This window comes from Mercurialis annua, linkage group LG5 (genome assembly GCF_937616625.2).
Source record: "Mercurialis annua linkage group LG5, ddMerAnnu1.2, whole genome shotgun sequence".
Taxonomy (NCBI): domain Eukaryota; kingdom Viridiplantae; phylum Streptophyta; class Magnoliopsida; order Malpighiales; family Euphorbiaceae; genus Mercurialis; species Mercurialis annua.
In genome coordinates this window covers 9,251,003-9,275,219 of record NC_065574.1, presented here as the reverse complement: position 1 = coordinate 9,275,219, position 24,217 = coordinate 9,251,003, and the positions used below count along the sequence as shown (strand labels likewise).

Genomic DNA, 24,217 nt, shown 5'->3' with positions numbered 1-24,217 from the left:
CAAATTTTAATTGTTTATATCTCAATGCAGGAAAGGTCAAGATGCGTCACCAGAGCAAAAACAAAGCAGTACTCTTTGATTCAACTAGTTTCCATGGAATGATGTGATTCACAGTTTGCATGTGCACTAACCTTAGTTCTTTAGCTCAATTTGTCTGTAGCGACAAAATTATGTTCTTCAGCGATATTTATTTATTATTTAATTTTTTAGTATCAAACATTCTCAATTGTACGTTCTCTTTCTATTTATTTATTCTTTTTACAAATGGGAGATAAGGTTTGAACTTGGAAATTCCGTGTTTGTACATAATATCTCTACTAACATTAGATTATTCTAAACTCGTGTCTGGTTTGTTCCCTTAATGCTCTGTTTGGTGTCACCAACTCATCAAATTAATGGTTTAAGAAACTGAAAATTCTGAAGCAGAAAATGCTGAAATAGAAGACAAAAATATTATCCATGATACAAGATAATTTTAATATTATCCATGATACAAAAATATTATCTATTTACCTTCTTTTCTTAAACAGAAGATTTCAAAAATAAAAAATGTTGAATTTTTTAAGAGCTTTCCTAAAATTCAATGTCAAACTCTCCCTGATGTCTTGAGTGTACTGTGTACCCAAATCCAGAAATATTGTTTTGATCATGCATAACCATACTATCACAACTAAATCACCAAGGTACAACGTGATTTATAGCATCTATGTTAGAAAAAGTTTAGTTAGCATATGTATCTGGATCGCAAGTTTGCATTTTCTTAAACACTTTGGAACAGATCATATTCAGCTTTTGAAATCTGCAAATTTCAACAATAGCAGCAGTAATGATTTAATCAAGATGAAATAAATAGTGAAATACTTGAAGTGTTTGTCGCTTAAACATTTTTGCATATCTAATCGGAAGATGAATCTAAACATGGTTTCCTTGAGATTGGTAATATAAATTATAGCATCATCACTTGGACCTCATTATTCTAAAGAGGGCCAAAAAAAGTTCAACTACTTGGGAGATAAAAGGGAAAATATAAGGAAAAATAACAGTATGTGCCAGGAAGAAGAAAATCAATAACATCCCGCATAAAAGTGCTCCTAACTTGCTGGCACATGAACATCAAATTCTGGCATGCATCTTTCAATACTTCCCTTCCTGATTTACCTGAAAAAATAAATCCATGTAACTCGAACTCGCAACAAAAAAGAGTAGTGAAATTTCTGCATAATCAGTTAAAAGATTGAACTCTTGATAAGGATGCAACCTGAAAATCAGTTAAAATCTACTTAAGGCTAATGTAGATAATGTGTTACATAAAACCTGCTAGTCAGAGGCTAAGATTACCTGTTGTTTGAACTCGAATATTAACTCGAGCATCCGAGGGATGACGAATGCTGCATCCACATAATGATACCCTTGGACTGCAAATCAACATAGTAATTTGCTTAGAACATCGAAAAAACGGTTATTTTCACAGGCAAAACAAATACCAATGACTTACAAATAAAAAGAATACAAAAAGCTAAAGTCATTGAAGTAGCAAGGACACTTCTTCAATCAACATTCGCAATTCCTAAAATATGCCGAAAACTTAGCAATTCAGACATGAAACTTTAATTTTAAAATGGAAAACCTTAAAATAATACCATTTCGCCAGTCCTATTGTTCCCGTGCTACATATGAAACATAATAAAACGCATATAGAGAGGTTCGCTTTGGTATCTCAATTCTACCAATAGAAGTCATACTTTAATCATGTAATTCAAAAATCCAATTCAAATACAGCCCAGAAAATTAATTATCTCCTGATCTCCTCCATGTTGAAAGACAAATTATACAATTAAATTGCAATTAGTTTACAGCTGGAAATCAAACCACAAACAAAGTAAAGAAAGAAAAACCAATTAGCCAAGACATAGCCAGAACAAAGTTGTGTGATAGAAAAGGCTTTCAAAATTATGAAGACAGTCGAGTCTTAATTATGCTCATGCAATATTCATCACAGTTGGAACTTGCTACCAAAGTATTTCCTGGCATCATATCTTTTAAAAATAGGGGTAAGTTGATAGACTTGATGGATGATAGGAGTAAAATACTCCTATCTTTAGGATGTCTTTTCGTATGCTTTTATGCGTTTTCACCCCGCTTTTATATGAATTGATTAGCTTATAGAGGGTGTTTATGTTTCAGGGAATTAGGAGCAATACGAAAGGTTTTGAGGCCGGAATAGTGGAAAATGAGCAAAAGATGGAAAAGTCGACGGAAAAGAGGCGAAAGCTCATTTACAAGTCTGAAAATCTGACCCCGCTGCACTAATTGGAAAATTGGAACCAGTTAGAAGCTTCAAATGAATTTGTATTCTTCATGAAAGTTAAAGTAGACATCCCAAGCTTTCCACCGGTTCAAGAACCGACTCATTTGGACGTTTCTACACCGAGTTATGGAGTTTTGAAGTTTGTGGTTGTGCAGCAGAAAGGGTGTCTCGATTCGAGACACACCCCTCTTATTTGGGTGTCTCGAATCGAGACACCATAAAATAGCAAACAGAAGACATTTCAAGATGTGTCTCGATTCGAGACACACCCCTAAGTTGGGTGTCTCGAATCGAGACAAGGGGATCAGTAGGATTTCGATTTTTGCTTGCTTTCTTTCTCTATTGGGCCCAAACATTCTAGATGGGTTGTACTTTTATTCCCTATTTTGAGTAGTACTATATAAGGATACCTTATTTTCCCTTTTTAGGGTTATGCACTAGATTTAGATTTGTAGCCCCCATTTCCTATTACTATTCTCAGATTTTTAAATACAATTGTTCTTAGTTTTAATTCCAAATTCTTGTTCTTAACTTTGGTGATTAATGCAAGATTATTATCATTCAAGCTTCATTATTATAGTTATTGTTGAATGTTTTTCTTCTACTTATTAAAGGTAATCTTTCTACATCTTAATAGTATGTTTAATTCTTGTTTAATTATTGCTTTAGTTTTGATAATGGCTAGCTAAACTCCTTGTTTGGGGGTTGTTGATGATTGCCATGATTAGTTGAATAGTTGATTAGGGTTGAGTTGTGTTGGGAGTTTGTTGTGATTATTGGGGCTTAATGCTTAGATTAACTTGATCTATTAATCTATGTTTAGAGACTAGTTAATTAGGCGAGAGTCAATTAATTAGACGGACTTAGTTGATCACAAACCTGAAATCTAATCACGCTAGGGCGGTTTAGGGATTAGGTGGTTAGAAGTTAGCTTCGCGATTGGATTAGGTTGTCATTGTTGAATTCTAATTACGCGAGAGCGATTTAGACGTCAACTTGATAATCTAATCTCAATTAGACCTAATTGCGGACTCGAGAGAGCGGATTAGGCAATCTAGGAAAACTTGACCCGAGCCGATAACACTACTATACCCAATTTTCTAGGATTCGTTAGTGGCATGATTTAACAACCTCTAAACGCCTTTTACCTATTGTTTTACCCCGTTATTAATTAATTGCTTTAGTTTTCAATTGCTTCAAGTGTTAATTTCACTAGTTTTAAATTCCGTAATCATTACTATAATTCCAATTGATCGTGGCTTTCCGAATTGAATTTCCAAATACGCGTTCGCTCACTTTAAACCTCTTGTCTTCGTGGGATCGATTCCGTATTTCCGGATTACTACAAGTTAGTATTTTTGCTAACAAGTTTTTGGCGCCGTTGCCGGGGACAAGGTTGCGTTTAATTGATTGAAAGTATTGTGAAATTCGGTCGAGTTAGCGTTATTTTCTGTTTTTGGTTTTTTGTTATTAATTATCTTTCGTGGTTTACACTCGGTTTTCTTGTTGTTGTTTGTGTAGGGAATTTGATTTTTGTGTATGCACAATACGCGACGAGCAAATCTACCACTAGAACCGTTCCAAGATAACCTCGGTAACTACGAAAGAGGTGTAAGAAGAAGAGCCCGTATACCCGAAGTTATGAATAACGAGGGAAACAATTATGATGAAGAGGGGAGGTTCAATCCTCTAATGGATGGAGGGGAACAACAATATCCACCCGCTCCTCCATTAGGGAATGTGAACCGACCAAGGCAACAAGACCACCCAAGGGATGATCGACCCCAAGCGCACGCACACGTGCCAAACCAACAAAGACAAACTTTGGGTGAGTTTTTCTTGCCGGATGTGGACAATGCAACTTTTGGATGCTTCGCAATGCCGGTTCAAGCGGCAACTTTTGAGATCAAGCCGAGTACCATTCAACTTTTGGAAAATCGTTGTGCCTTCTTTGGGTTGAGTCATGAGGATCCTAATGAGCATATCGCCAAGTTTTTGGGTGTTCTAAACACATTCAAGCTTCATGGGATAACGGCGGACCAAATTAAACTTCGGATGTTTCCTTTTTCCTTGAGGGACAAGGCTAGCATTTGGTTGCATTCTCTACCTAATGAGTCCATTCACAATTGGAGGGAGTTGGCTCAAGCCTTCCTTAACAAATATTTCCCTCATGGCAAGACTACAAAGTTGACTAAAGACATACTTGAGTTTGTCCAATTTGAAGGAGAATCACTTCATGAAGCATGGGAGCGGTTCAAGGATTTACAACGAAGTGTACCCCATCATCGGCTCAATAGAGAGCATGTTATACAAATCTTCTATGATGGGACGAATGTCACTACCCGAGCTACTATCGATGCGGCTTCGGGGGGTTCACTTATGCAAAAGACCTATGAGGAAGCCCTTGAATTGGTGGAGAAATTGGCCGTGGTTAGTAGTACTTGGGGTCCTATGGAAAGAAGAGCGCCACCTACTCAAAAGTCACTCATGACTCTTGATCAAGTGAGGGAGATGGAGTCCATCAAAGCCGCAAATGCTTCGCTTCAAGCTCAAGTGGATGCTCTCAAGAAACAAGTCGCTCCGATGCAAAGAAACGCTCCGGTGGCTTATGTGCAAGTAGGTTGTGAATTTTGTGGTGATTTTGGCCATTCGGGAGGAGAATGCCTAGTTACGGGTCAAGCTTTGAGTGAGCAAGTCAACTACATCGGGGGACAAAGGCAAGCTAATGACCCCTACTCTAACACCTACAACCCCGGATGGAGGAATCATCCAAACTTCGGGTGGAGAAATCAAGAAGGGCAAGGCAATGCTCAAGGGTCTAATCATGCGGGTTCAAGCTTTCAAAGCAATAATAGGCCTCCACAACAACAAGGTCCTTATCAAGGCCCTTATCATAACAATCAAGGGAACCACAATCACAATCAAGGGAACAATTTGGGCAATCGACCTCCACACCCTCCCGGTTTCCAACAACAACGGAGTCCGGATGAGGGAAGCTTGCTTGCTAAGGTGCTTGAGAGATTTGATAGGATGGAACTTGAAGCCAAGCAAAGAGAGCTTGATGCTAGACAAAGAGAGAGGAACCAAGCCGCCACTAATCAAATGCTTGAAACTCAAATCTCACAACTTGCTATCAACCTTCAAGGGAGACCTCAAGGAGGATTGCCTTCCGCTACGGAGACTAATCCTAGGGAGCATGTGAAAGCCATCAAAGTTGTAGAGCTTCGGAGTGGGCGGAACTTGGAGAAAGCCAATGGAAAGAAACAAGTTGTTGAGGAGGATGAGCCTCAAGTGGTAATTGACATAGCAAGTTCAAGTCGAGAGTTGCCTCGGGAATGTGAGGAGGTGGTTATCGAAGTCGAAGAGCCTTATGTACCACCGCCACCGTTTGTGCCTCCGGTTCCATTTCCGAGCCGGTTAAGAAAAGCTCCGGACAATGAAAAGTTCAAAAAGTTCCTTGAAATATTCAAGAAAATTCAAATCCACTTGAGTTTGGCGGATGCTTTGAGAGAGATGCCCCAATACGCAAAGTTCTTGAAGGACATAATAATGAACAAGCGAAGTTGGGAACAAAGCGCAACAATTTCCCTCACGGAGAATTGTAGTGCTATTATCCAAAGTGATCTACCGACAAAGCTAAAGGACCCAGGGAGTTTCACTATTCCTTGTTCAATTGGAACTTCTACTTCTCTTAATTGTCTTTGCGATTTGGGTGCAAGTATAAATTTAATGCCATTGTGTCTTTTCAGGAAAATATGTGGAAACCAACCGATAAAACAAACTTCCATGATGCTCCAATTGGCCGACCATTCGCTCAAGAGACCGCACGGGGTTGCGGAAGACGTGCTAGTAAAAATGGGCAAGTTCATCTTTCCGGTGGACTTTGTTGTGCTTGATTATGCGGTCGACAAAGATTGCCCCATGATTCTTGGGCGCCCTTTTCTAAATACGGGACGAGCATTGGTTGATGTGAATGCGGGAAAGATAACATTGAGAATGAATGACGAGAGCATGGAATTTGACATGAGACATGGAAAAAGCAAGTGTGAGGAGGAGCAATGTATGAAGATTGATGCCATTAAACCCACATTGCATGTGCCTTTAAAGGAGGTTCATAAGAAAGAACCCAAAATTGGGTGTGCCAAAACTAACATGACACCTCATGTCAAGCCACGGAAGGGAAAACCAAGACATTGGGCATCATGGAAGTTGAAGCTCAATGGGATAGCAACCGCAAGCAAGAGACAAATGTGCAAGGAAGTTGCTACTCTTGGTGAGTACGTCCAAATTCGAACCTCCCAAGAGCATTCGCATGCGGGGAAGTTGATTTCTCAATGGAGCGGACCATTTAAAACACGACGCAAATTGGAGGATGATTTGATTGAGTTGGAGGGGGACAATGGAGATGTTTTTAAGGTGCTTGGGGAATGGTGCAAACCATATCCAAGAGTGTTGAGGAATGAGGGCCGTGAGCAAGTCGCTCTTTTTGATCCTCCATGATTTTGAAGATTGCTAGTCGAGCTTTCGACTTTAAACAAGCGCGCTCGGGAGGCATTCCCGAGAGGTTCGATTTTCTACCTTTTATCTTATGTTCTTAGCTTTTAATTTTGTGTTTTTTTTATGTTGTTCTTTTTGTTATTTATGTTCGATTTGATGTCGGGTGTGTTCAGTTTTTGGATGTGTAGGAGTCCGGGGAATCAACGGAACGAGGAATCGAGAGACACGAAAAGAGAAAGGAGCAGTTTTTTCTGCTAAACCTTGTCTCGATTCGAGACAAGCTTCTTAGTAAGTTGTCTCGAATCGAGACAGGGGGTGCAGATCAATCTGCCCCCTTTTCTTCTGTGTCTCGAATCGAGACACCTTAGTAACAAGGGTGTCTCGATTCGAGACACTCTACTTAAGAGGGAAGAACTCGAATTTTCTCATTGATCTTTAAATTATCACTTGGATTGATGATGTGGCGCGATATAGGACTTTTACAAGACGCATATTAGCCCGCCTACACCTTCACCGGAGCCACCCGAGTTCGATTGAACTCGAAGATTTGCTTTCTTCAACTCTAACTCATGCAATTTTCCGTTTTATTTCATTGCCATGAGGACATAGCATAGAAATAGTGTGAGGAGGGGTTGTTGAAAATATGAATGCGTTAGAGTCTCGATTTTATTGCTTTGTTTTTGATGTTTGCTTGTAGGAGTCTAGTTGTTGTTTTATGTTGTTTATTTTGAGTCACCTCGCACTAAATCGTTGGCTTGTGTATGTTGAAGCATGATTAGTGACTTTGGTGAATGTGTGAAATGAAAAGTTTGATTCCCGATCAATGAAGTTAGTGAGTGCATTTTTCTAGTGTGAATCAATCAATTGTGATGTGTTTAAATAAGATGCAAGTTGTATGACATGGTTTAATGAAATTCGAGTTAATTACATGATTAATTGGTGTTGTGTTTTGATAAGTTTGAAGTGCTTAATACGGATGCATGATGTGTGCTTGTAATGTGATAAGTTGTGCCATTGTTGAAAATTTGAGGATGTTGGCATGTTTTCATAGGAATTGAGCTTTTTGCATGACACCCTTTTATTGAGTGATTTTTGAGCCTAATTGTTGTTGTGAGTGTCAATTGCATGCTAGATTCCTAGAACTTGCTTGGTGTCCGTTCAAAACTATAAAGGTTGAGTGTTAATGACTAGATGAGTATGGCATTTAGGAATACCCCAAATTTTTGAACTAAATCACTTAAAAGCCTACCCTCTACCTTTAGAATCACCATTTTGAGCCTAAGCCCTTCTTTGTCAAAACACAAATTACACAACTCCCTTCAACAACTTACCTCTTAAAACACCCAATTTGATTTGAATGACCTAATGATGAGAAAAATGTGGCTCTAGCTTGATAATTATAATGAAAATGTGAAGTGGTAAAAGAAGAGAAATTTGCCTTGAGAAAAAGAAAATCAAAGAAAGAAAGAATAACAACAATATCAAGAAGAAAAAGAAAACAAAAGAAAAAGAGGAAAATGAAGAAAAGAAAAGAAAGAAAGAATAAACAAAGGCAATAAAAATTGAAAAGTTCACAAGTGTTGAAAATCCGAGCTAGGTCGAAAGTATATTAGAAAAGAGTCGTTCAAATCAAGTTTTAGCCAAGTATCCAAATCTACCTACCCCTAACCCATAGCCAAGTTACAACCCTCACAAGTCCATATGATAGTTGTTAATTACCGAACCAAATAGTGGAGTTCGGGACTAAAAGCAAGCTTATGGTGAATAAGCACGATGTGAGTTTAATCGTTTACCTTAAACACTTGTGTGTTGGAATGACATCTTGTGAGTTTCATTATGTTTTGCTTGGTTTCTATGAGAATAATGCCATGATTTACCATTTCATTTTGGCCAATGTGTGCATGTCCCGTAGATGATTGTAACTTCGAATTTGCTTAACACAAATGCCTTACCAATAGTATTCTCAATGTCATTGGACTATGTCATTGTAGTTGCATTCATCATTGGTTGCATCGCTTGCGATTGTTAACACTAGAAGTTTGTCTGGTGCCTTCATTGGTTGGGAATTCGTATGTTGTTTTGTGTTTACAATCACCAAGGTTATTAGTTGTTGCGGTTGATAGTGAGATTCATTTCTTGCTTGGGGACAAGCAAGGTTTTAGTGTGAGGAGGTTTGATAGGAGTAAAATACTCCTATCTTTAGGATGTCTTTTCGTATGCTTTTATGCGTTTTCACCCCGCTTTTATATGAATTGATTAGCTTATAGAGGGTGTTTATGTTTCAGGGAATTAGGAGCAATACGAAAGGTTTTGAGGCCGGAATAGTGGAAAATGAGCAAAAGATGGAAAAGTCGACGGAAAAGAGGCGAAAGCTCATTTACAAGTCTGAAAATCTGACCCCGCTGCACTAATTGGAAAATTGGAACCAGTTAGAAGCTTCAAATGAATTTGTATTCTTCATGAAAGTTAAAGTAGACATCCCAAGCTTTCCACCGGTTCAAGAACCGACTCATTTGGACGTTTCTACACCGAGTTATGGAGTTTTGAAGTTTGTGGTTGTGCAGCAGAAAGGGTGTCTCGATTCGAGACACACCCCTCTTATTTGGGTGTCTCGAATCGAGACACCATAAAATAGCAAACAGAAGACATTTCAAGATGTGTCTCGATTCGAGACACACCCCTAAGTTGGGTGTCTCGAATCGAGACAAGGGGATCAGTAGGATTTCGATTTTTGCTTGCTTTCTTTCTCTATTGGGCCCAAACATTCTAGATGGGTTGTACTTTTATTCCCTATTTTGAGTAGTACTATATAAGGATACCTTATTTTCCCTTTTTAGGGTTATGCACTAGATTTAGATTTGTAGCCCCCATTTCCTATTACTATTCTCAGATTTTTAGATACAATTGTTCTTAGTTTTAATTCCAAATTCTTGTTCTTAACTTTGGTGATTAATGCAAGATTATTATCATTCAAGCTTCATTATTATAGTTATTGTTGAATGTTTTTCTTCTACTTATTAAAGGTAATCTTTCTACATCTTAATAGTATGTTTAATTCTTGTTTAATTATTGCTTTAGTTTTGATAATGGCTAGCTAAACTCCTTGTTTGGGGGTTGTTGATGATTGCCATGATTAGTTGAATAGTTGATTAGGGTTGAGTTGTGTTGGGAGTTTGTTGTGATTATTGGGGCTTAATGCTTAGATTAACTTGATCTATTAATCTATGTTTAGAGACTAGTTAATTAGGCGAGAGTCAATTAATTAGACGGACTTAGTTGATCACAAACCTGAAATCTAATCACGCTAGGGCGGTTTAGGGATTAGGTGGTTAGAAGTTAGCTTCGCGATTGGATTAGGTTGTCATTGTTGAATTCTAATTACGCGAGAGCGATTTAGACGTCAACTTGATAATCTAATCTCAATTAGACCTAATTGCGGACTCGAGAGAGCGGATTAGGCAATCTAGGAAAACTTGACCCGAGCCGATAACACTACTATACCCAATTTTCTAGGATTCGTTAGTGGCATGATTTAACAACCTCTAAACGCCTTTTACCTATTGTTTTACCCCGTTATTAATTAATTGCTTTAGTTTTCAATTGCTTCAAGTGTTAATTTCACTAGTTTTAAATTCCGTAATCATTACTATAATTCCAATTGATCGTGGCTTTCCGAATTGAATTTCCAAATACGCGTTCGCTCACTTTAAACCTCTTGTCTTCGTGGGATCGATTCCGTATTTCCGGATTACTACAAGTTAGTATTTTTGCTAACAATGGACAATTTTATAAATTAGTAAGGATTGTTGTTGATAGGAAGGGTTATGAAAATGTTTATTGAAAAAGCTAACATTCATAACATGATTTCAATCACCTCATTAGGTCAAGTAGTTGGCATCTTAAAAATTATAATTGAAAGAAGAGAAAAATTAAAATACATACCTTTTTTTTCTTCTCCAGTATCTCTTTAATTCAATTTCAACCAAAAAAAAAAAAGCAAACCTGGGAGCAATGTTGTCAAACCCGACCCGGTCATAAAACCGGTGACATCAAAGGGTTAAGGGTTAAAGGTTCAACCGGGGTTGAACCGGGGTTAAACCGCAATATCAAGATAATATTCATATTAATATAGAAAAATATTATAGATCATCAATTCTCCATGATTAAATACTGGAAAATTCAAAACAACCAAAAAAATCCAAAACTACAGTGTAATACGAAATTGTCCAAAAATTCTCCATAACACTATTTCAAACAATGAACTGCCAAATATTAGTTGTTGATTTCTCAAGGCTGCTGTGTATCATCATCTTCATCTCTCAAATTAAAAGAAGAATTATAATCAAAGTCATTATTTGTACCACCATCATCCATGCCTCCAAAAAATATTCCAGCACTTTCATTATTTTCAGCTACAGAACCATTGCTTTCACCAATAGTACCAAAAGACTCAAGAAGACTGAATTCGACATTCTCTACAGTAAGGTCGTATATATCATCCTGTCTTCCATTATCTAGTAGCATAAAAAAATTATACAATATAAGAGATAATAAAAATAAGTTAAACACACACACAAATGTATATAAATCATTTAAATGAACTAACCTTTAGAATGTGATTGGTTTTTAATTTGTTCTAGTGATAGAACAACATCCTGCTCGTAAAGAGTTTCGGCCAATTCGTTCAAGTCAAATTCTATTGGCGGATCTTTTTCTTCGATCCAAAAATCAGTCTTTTCGATACATTCATAGTCGATTGGGTCGCATAATTGTTTTTTATAATGAAGCCTAAATAAAAAATCACAATTTGCACATATTAAAAATTATAATAAAAATAATTAGACATAATAAAGTAAACGTACCTATTTTTTAACCGCAAGTTGTAATTAATATAAACAAGATCATTCAATCGTTGGTGCTCTAATCTGTTTCTTTTCTTAGTATGGATACGATCAAATAAACTCCAATTTCTTTCACATCCAGATGAAGATGATGTTTGACTGAGAAGTCGAATGGCTATTTTTTGTAAGATCGGAGCACTATGACCATACAACTTCCACCATTCATCTATATTAATAAAATAAGATTTGGCATTCAGAAAAATATTTTAATTTCACATTATATAGATACATACTTACATAAAAAGGTTACAGTTAAGTATTATATACCTGGCTGTAATGTCTTTGATGTAGTAAGAGTAATTTGTCGACTAAAACTTCCCAAACGGTCTCGATACAATTTTATCTCTTTTATTGCTTCCTTTCCGTCAGAGCACACGCCCTTTGAATCAAGTATATCAAGAAGTCCACTCATAACCTCCACTTTATTACAAAAATTTGGTTCATATATGAAAGCGGGATTTAAAAAATAGGCAGCTACATGAAGTTTCTTCCGCAAGTGTTTATCCCATCTCTCATCAAGAATTTTTATATAAGGTGCATACAGACTTTTTTTTTTCTTAAACATGTGCTTGATTGCCTTGCGTGCTCTACGCATGCCTTCATAAACATATCCCAATGAAGGCTTTTCATCAGAATCTACTAGACGTAATAGTCTAATAAGTGGACCAGCAATTTTGACCATAATCAAACAATCATCCCAAAATTTATTATTTAAAATGAGTGAACTTACTACTTTTCCCTTGTCACTTCTTGAAAGCTTATGGTCCGTGTAAACTCTATTCGTCATCAAAGCTTGCAAGTCATTTTTGTGTTCATGAAGGTTCTGCAATGTGATAAAGGTGGTGGCAAATCTAGTTACTGCTGGACGTACAATCTCTTTCCAACTTGATCTTCTCCTTAACCATGCCAAAAATATAATATGATTATATACAAATACGGTTACCTTGGAAGCATTAGAAGCCAATTTAGCAACATGTTCCATGCTACTAATGTCCTTCAAAATAAGATTCAAGCAATGTGCGGCGCAAGGTGACCAATAAATGTTGCTGTACTTTTCATGAACCAGCCTCCCTGCAGATGCATAATTGGCTGCATTATCAGTAACCAAATGCACAACATTGCTAGGTCCAACCCAATCAATTACTTCAGAAAATAAAGCCAAAAGTGTTGGAGCATCTTTCACAAAATTTGAAGCATCAACAGATTTCACAAAGGATATCCCGGCAGGACAATAAACTAAGAAATTTATCAATGTTCTTTGCCTTTGATCACTCCAACCATCAGCCATTAGTGTACAACCAGTGTTCGCCCAATTACTCCTATAGCTTTCAATAAGGAGCGCCGCTTCTTTCTTACAATCCCTCAATAAGTTAACCCGAATATCATTGTAATTTGGACCTTTAAATCCAGGACCTATAGCAGCAACAGCATCCAATGCAGGTTGATAGTAAGGAGAATGTAATGCATTAAATGGAATGCAAGCATCATAAAACCATCTAGCCAAAGCCATGTGAGCTCTCCATATAGCCTCTTTACTAGCCATAACACTTTTTATTGTAGGTTGAGACCCTGAAGTTGTTCTTGGAGCAAAAAAGTTATCGATTCCAGTAACTTGCTTTCCCTTTTCTTTCTCTTGAGCTTGAGATTTTTTTTGTTTTGAAGAACTCAGCTTTATCACATCTTCATCTTCCAAGTCAACTTGAGAAGGATCATCATTTTCATAAACACGTTTATGTGCCAATTTTGATTCCTTTTGTTTTTCAGTAGATTGTTTGATATAATCTTGCATTCTAACACGAACATCATGAGGAACCTTTTTACATGAAGATATTTGGCCTTGGATTCCAGCAATATGATATTTCATACGATTAATACCACCGCCTTTGTATGAAATTCCACAATAGAGACAAGTAAATATATTTTTTCCATTAGTATCACGACTTTCACTAAAATGCTCCCATGCTGGATCCTTTTTTCCACGAGTAGGTGCAGACACCACGGGTTGAACCTCTACTGATTCAGAATTTAAAGTCTCCATGCTATTCATTAAAACAAAATAAAAATCTTCAACAAGCATCATGCAATTAAAATTTGAACGGAATCACATTCTATAAAAAAATTATAATGTAAAAATTATAAACCACTATGAGAATTCATACAAAGCATACAAACTGTAAAATTGCTATATAAATAATTTAGAATGTTTGTAATTGTAATTGAGGGGAAATACAATTCCACTTTAATATGTTTACATACACAGTAAAACCATGGCAAAATATGTAGACTTATTTATCAAAGTTCAAAATAAATTTGCAATAACCATAATTTTCCCTCTTCTTTGTTTGTCTTTTACTTTAGAAATAATTCAAACAATTTTTGGTTGTCAGTAATTTATTCTCATATGATTTAAAAGCATAAACTAATATCATATGAAACGAAATAACATTAAGACTAAAACAGAAAGAATGTAAATTAAAGGTTAACAATTACCTAGAATCTTGTTTAGTTGTAAGTGTTGATGATATAGAAAAAGAGAATGAAAAGTTTGATGAAAAAGGACTCTTCGTCTCTTTCAATTTGATGAAAAGCGGCTGAAATTTTATTTTAAACCTATAAAAAGTCAGATAGGAATAACCCTTTAAACCCTTTTCAACCGGATACGGGTTGTCCGGGTCGACGGTTACCCGACCGGTTCAACGGGTTTAAAGAGGGTTTACACTAAAATGGGTTTTATGGCTTTTCAGACCCGACCCCTTGCCCGGTTCGCGGGTATTCCGGTTGACCCGGCCGGGCCGGGTCGGGTCTGACAACCATGCCTGGGAGAGTAAGCTAGAGAAGAAGAAACGAAGCGAGGAAAAACAATTCAAAAAAAAATCAGAGAAAATGTTTTAAGAAAATAATTAAATGAAAAAAGATAAAATTACCTGCTATAGGAGGTTATAGCAGGTGAATGACATAAATGGTACCACAGCTTAAGTGGTACCGTATAACTAGCCCAAAAAAGAAGAAGGAAAATAAGATTAAACAGTAAACAGTAAACACCCCCACAAACCATAAACCAAATGGAAGAAGTCAAATCCAAATATCCAGTAATAATTGGGATTTAGTTACATAGTTTAGTTTGGCTAGTTTACTCCTACCATATTAAAAAGATAAAGTAAAAACATGTTCAACCTATAAATTTAGGCTGAGATTAATTTGAGTCGGTTATTCAAATAATTAGCAATTTGTATTAGCTTTTCATTGATAGTTTTGATAAATTAATATAAAATCTTTTATTTAGCAATGGAAATTTATTATTTTAAATTTTATTCATTAAAAAATTAAATCTTTAAAATGGTTGATATACTAAAGAAACGATTTTTTTTTATGTTATAACAATTTTTCATTATAGAAAATTGTTGGAGTAATATTATTTGTTTTAATAAATATATATGACTGGTTCAGTTGTTCATATATTATTTTAAAATGAAGGCTAAATTACTTTAAAATCATGGGTTTTAGTGTATTTTACAATTTAATATGGATTTTTAATTTCGACAAAATTAATACATGAGCTTGTTAACATTTGAAACACTGAGAAATATTCTATAAAAAGATGCTGATGTGAATACAAGAGTAAATATTATTGTGACGTCCATAACTAGCAATTTTTGACGGAAAGTTGTTCGATATTTCAAATTATAGAATTTTAAAAGTTGGCATACGATATTGCCAAAATTAAAAATTCATGTTAAAATTTTAAAACATCTTAAAATTTGTGATTTTTAAGCAATTAACTAATAGATTGTTTCCTTTTTCAAACTAAAGTAAAATTATTTATCATTTATACCAGTTCTTTCAAAATTGAACCGGTGGTCAAACTGACGAGGCCACAGTTCAGCGGCTGGTTCAATAATTTTTCTTTAAAAAAAATATGGATTTGCGACGGATTTTAGGTATCTAGCGATGAGTTTTTCCGTCGCTGTTTCTCGTTGTCGGTTCAACCCCGTGGTTCACCTGTTCAACGACTAGTTTCAATTTGGTTCTTCTGTTTTGATCCGGTTCAATTCGAAAATTTCAGTTTTTTGCAATTTTTTTGACCGGAATACTGATCAGATTCCAATTTAACCGGTCAGACTGGCCAGTCCGGATTTTAAACACTGAATTATATTATACTACTCTTTAGTTTGATTTGAATTTTGTTGATAACCCTAGTAATACCAGTAAATAAAAGGTAGTAGTAGTAAATAACTAGGGGTGAGAATGTAATTTTGAAAAACAGATCCAAAATGATCTCATAGATCTAGCAATAATAAGCTGAGAGATCTTTAATGACACACAAAAACGCAGTTAAATTCAAAATTAACCTCATTTAAGTCGAGTCAAACAAACGGTCAATGGCCACCATATTTTTTTAATTAAATTTCTTCTGCTTTTAATTTTTTAATTCCCTGTTTTTAGTTTTTAAACCACTGCACTATCCCGCTCACTCTCTCTTTAAAATCGCATTCAATATCAGCTTTTCATTTTCTTGAGCTTAAAGAAGACAAAGACAGGTCCTTTTCTTTTTTAATTTATAATTTTAAATTATCATAAATGTAATTTTAATTTATAATTTAAACTTTTCATAATGTGAATGTTCTTGTTCTTGAATTTTTGTTGTTTTTGTTTAATGGGCCCTCTTAATCTTGGAAATTTTGAGTTTTGGTTTCTGGGTTTTTGATAAAGATGGGATTTTAGTTGTTTTTGATAAGATATTTTTTTGTTTGGTTGATGGGAAAGTGTGGGAAAGTGGAAAGAATTAAGTTTGGTTTTTATTTGTTTCAATTCTTTAAAATTTATTTAAACCTAGAAAAGAAAGAATGAGATTTAGCCAATGTTTATTATTAAAATTTTATTTGTTTGATCACTTTTTGTTTATTTTTGGAAATAGCCAGTGAAATATGTTTCAAGAATTGGAAATATAAATTCAAAAATGGGTTCTTGAATGATGTTACAACTGGAAAATCAAATTTCTTGCTGCTAATCTCAAGATTCAAGTATTAATTTTTTATATTTTTTAATGGAATGGGGTTGTTTTTTTTTTCTTGATCTTTTATTTATCTCTATGCCAAGATTTATTTCCCAATATTTTAATCTTTTTGATACGTGAAATCTTCAATCTTGGTTGGTACAACGGACATGTCCTTGACATTGGAATAGTTTGATATAAAAATGGAAATCATTTTTTTTCAAATTGATCTGTGAAGATCCACTGATTTGATGATCTTTTGAGTATGATAGTGTTCCTAAGGCAAAAGATATAAATTACAGTATTATGAATTGTCAATTTGACATAAGAAGTTGCTAAATCTACTAAAGAACGAGAATTACAGGTGTTGTTTGAATTATATTAGATTAAAGTAGAAAATTTCCTACTTGTGATATAGTTTTATCTGTATACTCACAAGAAAGTATATAAGTTAAGGGTTTTTAAAAAAAAATGTATTTTATTTCGTGTTCCGAAGATTGGAGGTGTTACTCTAGTTCATAATGTCCCGACTTATAATTTTCGGGGATGTGGATATATTTGGGTTATAGAGTTCTTATGCTTGAATTGATTTTGCCATTTTATTGCAGGTTGCTTGCGCAGTTTGAGTGTAATGCTTTGCGTTGCTCTCGTCTGAGGCCTGTAAATATGATGAAGGAAAACTTGCTTCCTGCTTATATTGGAGATCATAATGCTCGAGTAACGCGGGCACGAGCAGCTGCCTTGCGTGTATCTAGCAAAATGTTGCCTTTGAGGGAAACAAGACAACAAGGCCAGAAGCGAATTTTGCAAGCAAAATCTAAAAGAGCAGCCTTGGATGAGAACAGCACCAGTACTATTGATAATGCAGTCATTCCTCCTAAGAGGAGAGCCGTGCTTCGAGACGTTACGAATGTTAGCTGTGAAAATTCATATAGGAGTTGCTTCAATGCAACGAAAATTCAGGTTCATGTGCTGAACTTCTCTTGTGATGTATTCTCTTAATCTGTGAGCCTCTTGTATGGCTGATTTGCCTGTTCAAATTTTGTTAGGCTTAATGCTCGTACACACACCATTGTTATTGTTTCTCTATAAAATTGGAATCTGCAAAAGTATGAAAATGAATTTTGGATTAGTCTTTCCTATGATCTTGGTCTTAATTTCCCCATGTAAAATGTAATCTGTTCCGACCTTCCTTGTTACTTGTGTTCATCTATCATATCATGATATTACTTTTCCCTCCACAAATCCGATCTTTCTCCTTTCTGCTGATTTACAGGCTAAGAATGCAAAGCAGGCTAAACAGGGCCAGCTCAATGCGTCCACAGTAGTTCCTTCACTTGCTATTCAATTTCCACGTCGCCAAGCTAACTCAAAGACAAAAAGTGTTCAAGAATCCAGAGAAACAAAACCTTTATCAGAAGTTATGTCTTCTTCTACTACATTGGAGAAAGATGAGCATTGTCAACTGAGTAAACTAAGGGAGTTTCACATAGGTAACCATTGGGTTCCAAAGCCATGTTCTAAAGCTCCATCACAGCCGCGCAGCGCTGCGAAGAAAGGTATGCATTACAGCCTTAACATCTAATCGCTTCAATGGATTACCACCTTAACATCTAATCACTTGAATGGATCGCAACCTTAACATCTAATACTTCAATTGATTAAAACCGTAGGAAGTAGCTAGCTAAACTAACTTGGTAAATTAAAGAATTGCATTTTAGTGTATGGTTCAAGTTCAGTTCAAATCAAATATATTAACATCTTTGCCAAGATATTATGTTCTGTTTATTCCCTTAACTTCTATTTATTTAGATTTCAATTACGTGAATTTCATGATAGCATTACAATTGCTGTTTTGTAAGAAAATCTCGTTGCAGAATAGTTATAAAGAGCCTAAATTTTAATATCGGCAGGTAGAGATTTCCAAGGACTTGAACCTTATTTAATAATTTAGTTTAGAAGAGGCTCTTTAGCTTTAACTTGTGGATAAATGGTGATGTTGTAGGCCACATTCCTTTCAGATGACAGTTTCTCTATTTTTCTATTTTCTCTAGTGACTGTTTGGACAAGTAGTAATATTTATGTTAAAATGTCTATAGTGGAGAAACAAAGCATTGTTGATGACGGTGACATGATGTCTAGTAATCCGGACATCAAAGACATTGATTGTGATCACAAGGATCCCCAACTCTGCAGCCTCTATGCTCATGACATCCATAACAATTTACGTGTTGCTGAGGTTTGTGTCATATCCGCAGCTCTTTATACAGAAATGTTTCTTTTTCTTGTTCATTATTTAAACAGTGTTCCATCTTTCTGATTTTATTATCTATATTGTCTTTCCCTCCTTCATTGCGAAAGATATTAATTACTTGCTTGTTCTGTTTATACTTGAAAAGCTTGTTCGAAGGCCACCGTTTACTTACATGGAAACAATCCAGCGAGACGTAACTCAAAGCATGAGAGGAGTTTTAGTTGATTGGCTTGTGGAGGTCTGTACAGATTCACAAAAAATTATTGTGATGCTTTATTATGCTGCATTCAGTGGATAGGTCCTTTTTTGCTATCAAATAATTTAGGTGTCAAGAAAGAATGTTCTCTTCAGAGGAAGTAGCTAGAGATTTTCATGTACTCTTACAGTTTCTATATGAAATCTGAAATCCAAAAGCAATAAGTTGACAGATAAAATTTTATTTCGGTTTCAGGTATCTGAAGAATATAAGCTGGTGCCGGATACACTTTATCTCACAGTGTACCTAATAGATTGGTTTCTGTCGCAAAATTACCTTGAGAGACAGAGACTTCAACTACTTGGTATTACTTGCATGCTGATTGCCTCGTAAGTTCTCAACTCATTAGTAACATTTACTACATTTCTGATGGTCCACTGTCGCATATGCTTATCTGAGATTATTTCATTCGCAGTATCTTGTGTGCTAATTAGAAAATTAATTAACAGAGGAGCAATATGAGAATTAAATTTACTTTGAACTAACTCCTTTACGATATTGAGAAGCAAACTACTAGTTCAAGTCCATAATCATCCTGTTAATTGATATAATTTGCATGCTCATTTTATAAGTTAGATCACAAGCAAGAAATGATTCTATCAGATCTTGATATGTGCTCATCATACTATGTAAGTTTATTTTTCATTTTGCCTCATATGTGCTTCGTAATACTTGCAACCATAATGCTCTGCATTAGTTAGGTTAATCCATGGCGTTCTCAGCATGTAGTTGATTAGTTTCTGCTGCTTCTAATATGATGCTAAAGTAGTTTCCCTTTTTATGTCTTGAAGCAAATACGAAGAAATTTGTGCCCCACGTGTGGAGGAATTCTGCTTCATTACTGATAACACGTACACAAGGGGGGAGGTATGTTACGGTTTCTTGGTTCACTAACTTGCTTACTTGAAGAAAAAGTTTTCTCCCATTAAATTCTATCGTTTTTCTTTGTTTGACCTATCCCTAATGCATGTAATATCTGTGATTCCATTCTTGACCATAATGAACTTACAGGTGCTCAAGATGGAGAGCATAGTGTTGAAATGCTTCGGCTTTCAATTATTTAGTCCCACTACTAAAAGTTTCCTCAGGTATTGACTTACCTATTATGTCGTATATGAACTTTATCTTAAAGATGCATCAGTCTTGTAAATATAAGGATTGGTCTTAATGTCTTATGCACAATTTTAATTTTCAGGAGATTTCTACGCGCGGCACAGGCTTCCTACAAGGTGAGGTGGCTTCTGTAATTATGTCACACAAGCAATTCTCTCCGGTCTTTCTTAATCTTGGAAATTATTTTATACATATAGATTATATTGGAATTGTGCAGAGCCCTAGTTATGAACTGGAGTACTTGGCTGATTATCTAGCAGAGCTAACATTGGTTGACTGCAATTTCTTGAAATACCTTCCCTCAACCGTTGCTGCGTCTGCTGTATTTCTCGCCCGATGGACTCTAGATCAGACGAGCCATCCCTGGGTATGCATTCTCCAACCCGTTCGGTGTTCATCTGTATATAATTTTGGACTCACTTCAAGTAATTTTTCTTTTCATCAGAATCAAACTCTGGAATACTACACATCTTACAAGGCACCGGACATTAAAGCCACAGTTCTTGCTTTACAAGACCTACAATTGAACACCATCGGGTGTCCTCTGAATGCTATACGGATGAAGTACAGGCAGCAAAAGGTATGAATCATGTTTCTGAAGTTCCATTTCTTTATTTGCAAAATTTTCACTTTCCTTTGATTTCATAGCTGTGTTCGTTCTTCTAAATGCAGTTCAAATCTGTGGCTACATTGTCTTCGCCGAAACTGGTTGAAACATTATTTTGAAGATAAATTTACTGGTCTACACTCTACACGGTTGCTAACACGAAACATGACCCAAATTCAGTTCCGGGACTTGGCATTTCGAGCTTGAGGCTGTACCTGATATCTCTGCCTCATTTTCTGATCTTTAATTCATTTCTAAAAACTGTCTATATATTTTTATGGCATCTATTGGTTTCAGTACTTCTGACCTATGTCTTTGTAAGGCTACATTACCTGAAATCAGGTGTGCCATCCCAACTAAACTAGAATTAGTCTTTATCAAATATTTTTGTCAGATTGTAAAGTTCGGAAGTGTAAACTCTTTTGAATGTAATTTGGCAGCATAAAAGCAACTCTTGCATAGTCAAGTTCTATTTTTTTATATTTTAGTTCATAATTGTTTTAATTTTTTTTATAAGTTTTAAAAGTTTACTTTAGTTCTATATTACTAATTACTTTCATTCTTTTTCTAATTTAAACATAATAACATATTGTCATTTGCCCGCACGGATTTGGTTGAATGGTCTAAACTTCAGCCATTTGGGTGCCATGTTTGTGAATTCAAATCCCGCCTATGCCCTTTCTAATAAATAGAGTGGTTAGAACTGGACTGCTGATCATAATAGATTGAAATTGATAGATATGTGGGCTTGAAGATGGTTCACATCACAGGATTTGACAATTATCCCGGAATTCTAGGGAGAATCTTTGTCATTTAAAAAAAAACATATTGTCATCATGTTATTGCGTACCTTTGCCAATCTCTATGTAATTTAGAGTTTTAGAACTTATTACATTTTAGTAATTGTTTGTAACTAATTAATGGGTATATAATGTTTTTTTAAAAAATAATACAAAATTACTAAACAAAATAATTATGATCTAAATAAAAGTAAAAATTATGATAAAGTTAGTAGATTTTTTGATTTTCACCTTCAGTTTAATAGCCGTGTTTGTTCTTCTAAATGCAGTTCAAATCTGTGACAATCATCCGTTAAGAATATATTTGTTGGACCTCCAATAGTCACGTGTGTCGCGCCCGTGATACTCAGGAGTTGCACCCGCGACTTTGCCAAACAAAATAAGGGTTCTGAAAGCCTTTGGGTCAAGCAAGGATGTCGCATCCGCAACCTAAGAATGGCGCATCCGCGAAAACACTATTGTCACTTTAAAAATGCGAAATTGTAGTTTTTGCTAGAAAGCTCCAAATAGTGCAATGAGTGTTTTAAGATGGTTCCTACACATTATTAATGGACTTGATTAGAAGTTTTTAATTGATTGTCAAAGTTAAGATTAAAGAGATCTGAAAATACATAGTCCAACAAAATCAAATCATTAGATTGATAGTCATTGTTGAAGAACATTTATGTAAATCAGAGACAACATCATAAAAAGGTAATTTCTATTGATGTTTAAACTAGAAAATCTTTATATGTAGATGAAATTATACTGTTTTATTTATGAAATTTGTTTCGAATCCAATACTAACAAAAGATAAATTTAACTTTATATGTAGATGGAATCTATACTAATTATGATAAAACACAATGAAAAATGGGTAGAAGCAAACAAGTGTCATCAATTTGAAGTGTCGTCAATTTAAAATTATTGGAGTCATTGATACCATAAGGTTCAACATATTTGAATCATATTGAAAGTAGAAAAACAAAAAGTTAAAATAAATCAAAATTTAATATCCACTATTAAAAATCACTGATGATTCAAGTTACAAATTTTATATGAAAATAAAGAAAAAGAATAGATGATTTCACCATATACCCTCTTGACATAATGTTGCATGATGAAACACCACAAATACAATTACAAAATACAAGATGTATTCTCCATAGGCATTTCATATTCAAGATATAACAATAGTCTGTCAAAATATATAAATAGTACAGTTCTGATACATTTGCTGAAATAAGCCAGTATAGTAAACTTCTTGCAAAAGACACTCATCAACACTAAATAAAATAGAAAAGAAAACAGAAGAAAAAAATTAGCAACCAATAAATGCACCAGTATAAGATAAAGAATTCATAGTTGGACAATTTTTTATAGACAAATTTTTTTGACCAAATAAAGATATCATTAATACTGCAAATTTACATTATTACAAAGAGTTTGTTAGCTAAAGCTAATAAAAGATAATGAATAACTCCTAATAAAGAGAATATATGAACATTTTAGCCACTTCATTCCATCCAATTACAGATTCGCTTTATACAAATTGAGAATAATGATAAAGTGAATGGTCTAAAAAATACAACAATGTAAATTGTCTCTGACGATCCATATTTCTTTTACTCCACAGTTTCAAATGATGTTTAACCTGAAAACTAATAAATACTGCAATAAATTATAGAATTCAAAATAATATACATAATTATATCAACCATATATATGTAATCATCGAAATTGAAAACTGCTTCGAAAATTGAATTTTTTGTCATCGGATGGTGAGCGCCTTCATTAATATACCTGCATCGCTGATAAAGAATGAAAAATAATCTAATAAAAAGAAAAATAAACTCATAAAGAAGGACGTTTAACTCACGAAGTACGACAATAATCCCACAATGGAGAACAAAAACTCCATAATGGAGGCAAAACCCCGACAACGGAGGACAATAACCCCACGAGGGAGATTTATAACAATGAGTCAAAAGATGTTTCAAAGACAAATCAATTCCTCAAAAGATGTCTGTGATTACATGCGATCAGTCATCACTATAATAAAAAACTTATAAAATCACGTCCAAGACGGTTCTTGGTAAGATGTATTAATAATGTGATTGGTATTTGAAAGCATTACGTAGCAGAGAGACAAATTAGTTCATCATTCAAAAACAAACACATGAAGCCCAGTAAGTACAAGATTCAATATTCACAACAAACTTTATCATCACACATTAATTGCTGAATCCATCAAAATGAAGTATTTAAATATAGAGTTAATTCCATAAAAATTCACGACTTTTACACGAAATTTTATTTTAATTACGACTTTTAAAAATTGTCAAATAAAATCATGACCTTTCATTTTTTTCCTTTCAAATTCATCATTTCAATGTATTTTCGTTGACTAAATTCTTCACTAAACCATTAATGAAAGATCAAATTATAAATCGACATCAAATATTATTATCTTTCAGTTAGAATATGTAGGATTATAAATTTTTATTCA

The 24,217-nt window shown here is 34.9% G+C and overlaps 3 protein-coding genes and 1 long non-coding RNA gene across 4 annotated transcripts; 1 reads left to right on the top strand and 3 right to left on the bottom strand.

Annotated features, from left to right (window-relative positions):
- Positions 1-878: 878 nt before the first annotated feature.
- On the bottom strand, positions 879-2,006 carry LOC126683333 (uncharacterized). The gene is made up of 2 exons (XM_050379192.2): positions 1,339-2,006; positions 879-1,158 (listed from the first exon to the last, which is right to left on the bottom strand). Exons 1-2 carry the CDS (start codon positions 1,427-1,429, stop codon positions 998-1,000), a joined length of 252 nt encoding a protein of 83 aa, XP_050235149.1. The 5' UTR covers positions 1,430-2,006; the 3' UTR covers positions 879-997.
- A 9,086-nt stretch (positions 2,007-11,092) lies between these two features.
- On the bottom strand, positions 11,093-13,744 carry LOC126681412 (uncharacterized). Its single transcript, XM_050376952.1, has 4 exons — positions 11,974-13,744; positions 11,756-11,872; positions 11,412-11,519; positions 11,093-11,319 (listed from the first exon to the last, which is right to left on the bottom strand). Exons 1-4 carry the CDS (start codon positions 13,742-13,744, stop codon positions 11,093-11,095), a joined length of 2,223 nt encoding a protein of 740 aa, XP_050232909.1.
- A 2,519-nt stretch (positions 13,745-16,263) lies between these two features.
- Positions 16,264-21,409, top strand: LOC126682558 (cyclin-A2-4). The gene is given in 13 exon segments (XM_050378278.2): positions 16,264-16,286; positions 17,308-17,662; positions 17,976-18,258; positions 18,799-18,938; positions 19,099-19,191; positions 19,405-19,538; positions 20,001-20,076; positions 20,221-20,297; positions 20,405-20,438; positions 20,540-20,689; positions 20,768-20,902; positions 20,995-21,032; positions 21,034-21,409. Coding segments are annotated over 13 exon segments (1,620 nt in total). The 5' UTR covers positions 16,264-16,284; the 3' UTR covers positions 21,137-21,409.
- A 1,786-nt stretch (positions 21,410-23,195) lies between these two features.
- On the bottom strand, positions 23,196-23,922 carry LOC130015599 (uncharacterized). Its single transcript, XR_008790820.1, has 2 exons — positions 23,588-23,922; positions 23,196-23,511 (listed from the first exon to the last, which is right to left on the bottom strand). It is a non-coding gene; the product is annotated as an uncharacterized LOC130015599 (long non-coding RNA).
- Between the last annotated feature and the right edge of the window lie 295 nt (positions 23,923-24,217).

Bases quoted from the DNA above. Each gene is read 5' to 3' on its own strand.
- LOC126681412 (XM_050376952.1), bottom strand. From the start codon at position 13,744: ATGGAGACTTTAAATTCTGAATCAGTAGAGGTTCAACCCGTGGTGTCT. The intron at 11,873-11,973 runs GTATATAATACT...TTATTAATATAG, and splicing joins ATCAAAGACATTACAGCCAG to ATGAATGGTGGAAGTTGTAT. The intron at 11,520-11,755 runs GTATCCATACTA...TTTGGATCGAAG, and splicing joins AAATTGGAGTTTATTTGATC to AAAAAGATCCGCCAATAGAA.
- LOC126683333 (XM_050379192.2), bottom strand. From the start codon at position 1,429: ATGTTGATTTGCAGTCCAAGGGTATCATTATGTGGATGCAGCATTCGT. The intron at 1,159-1,338 runs GTAATCTTAGCC...TTATTTTTTCAG, and splicing joins TATTCGAGTTCAAACAACAG to GTAAATCAGGAAGGGAAGTA.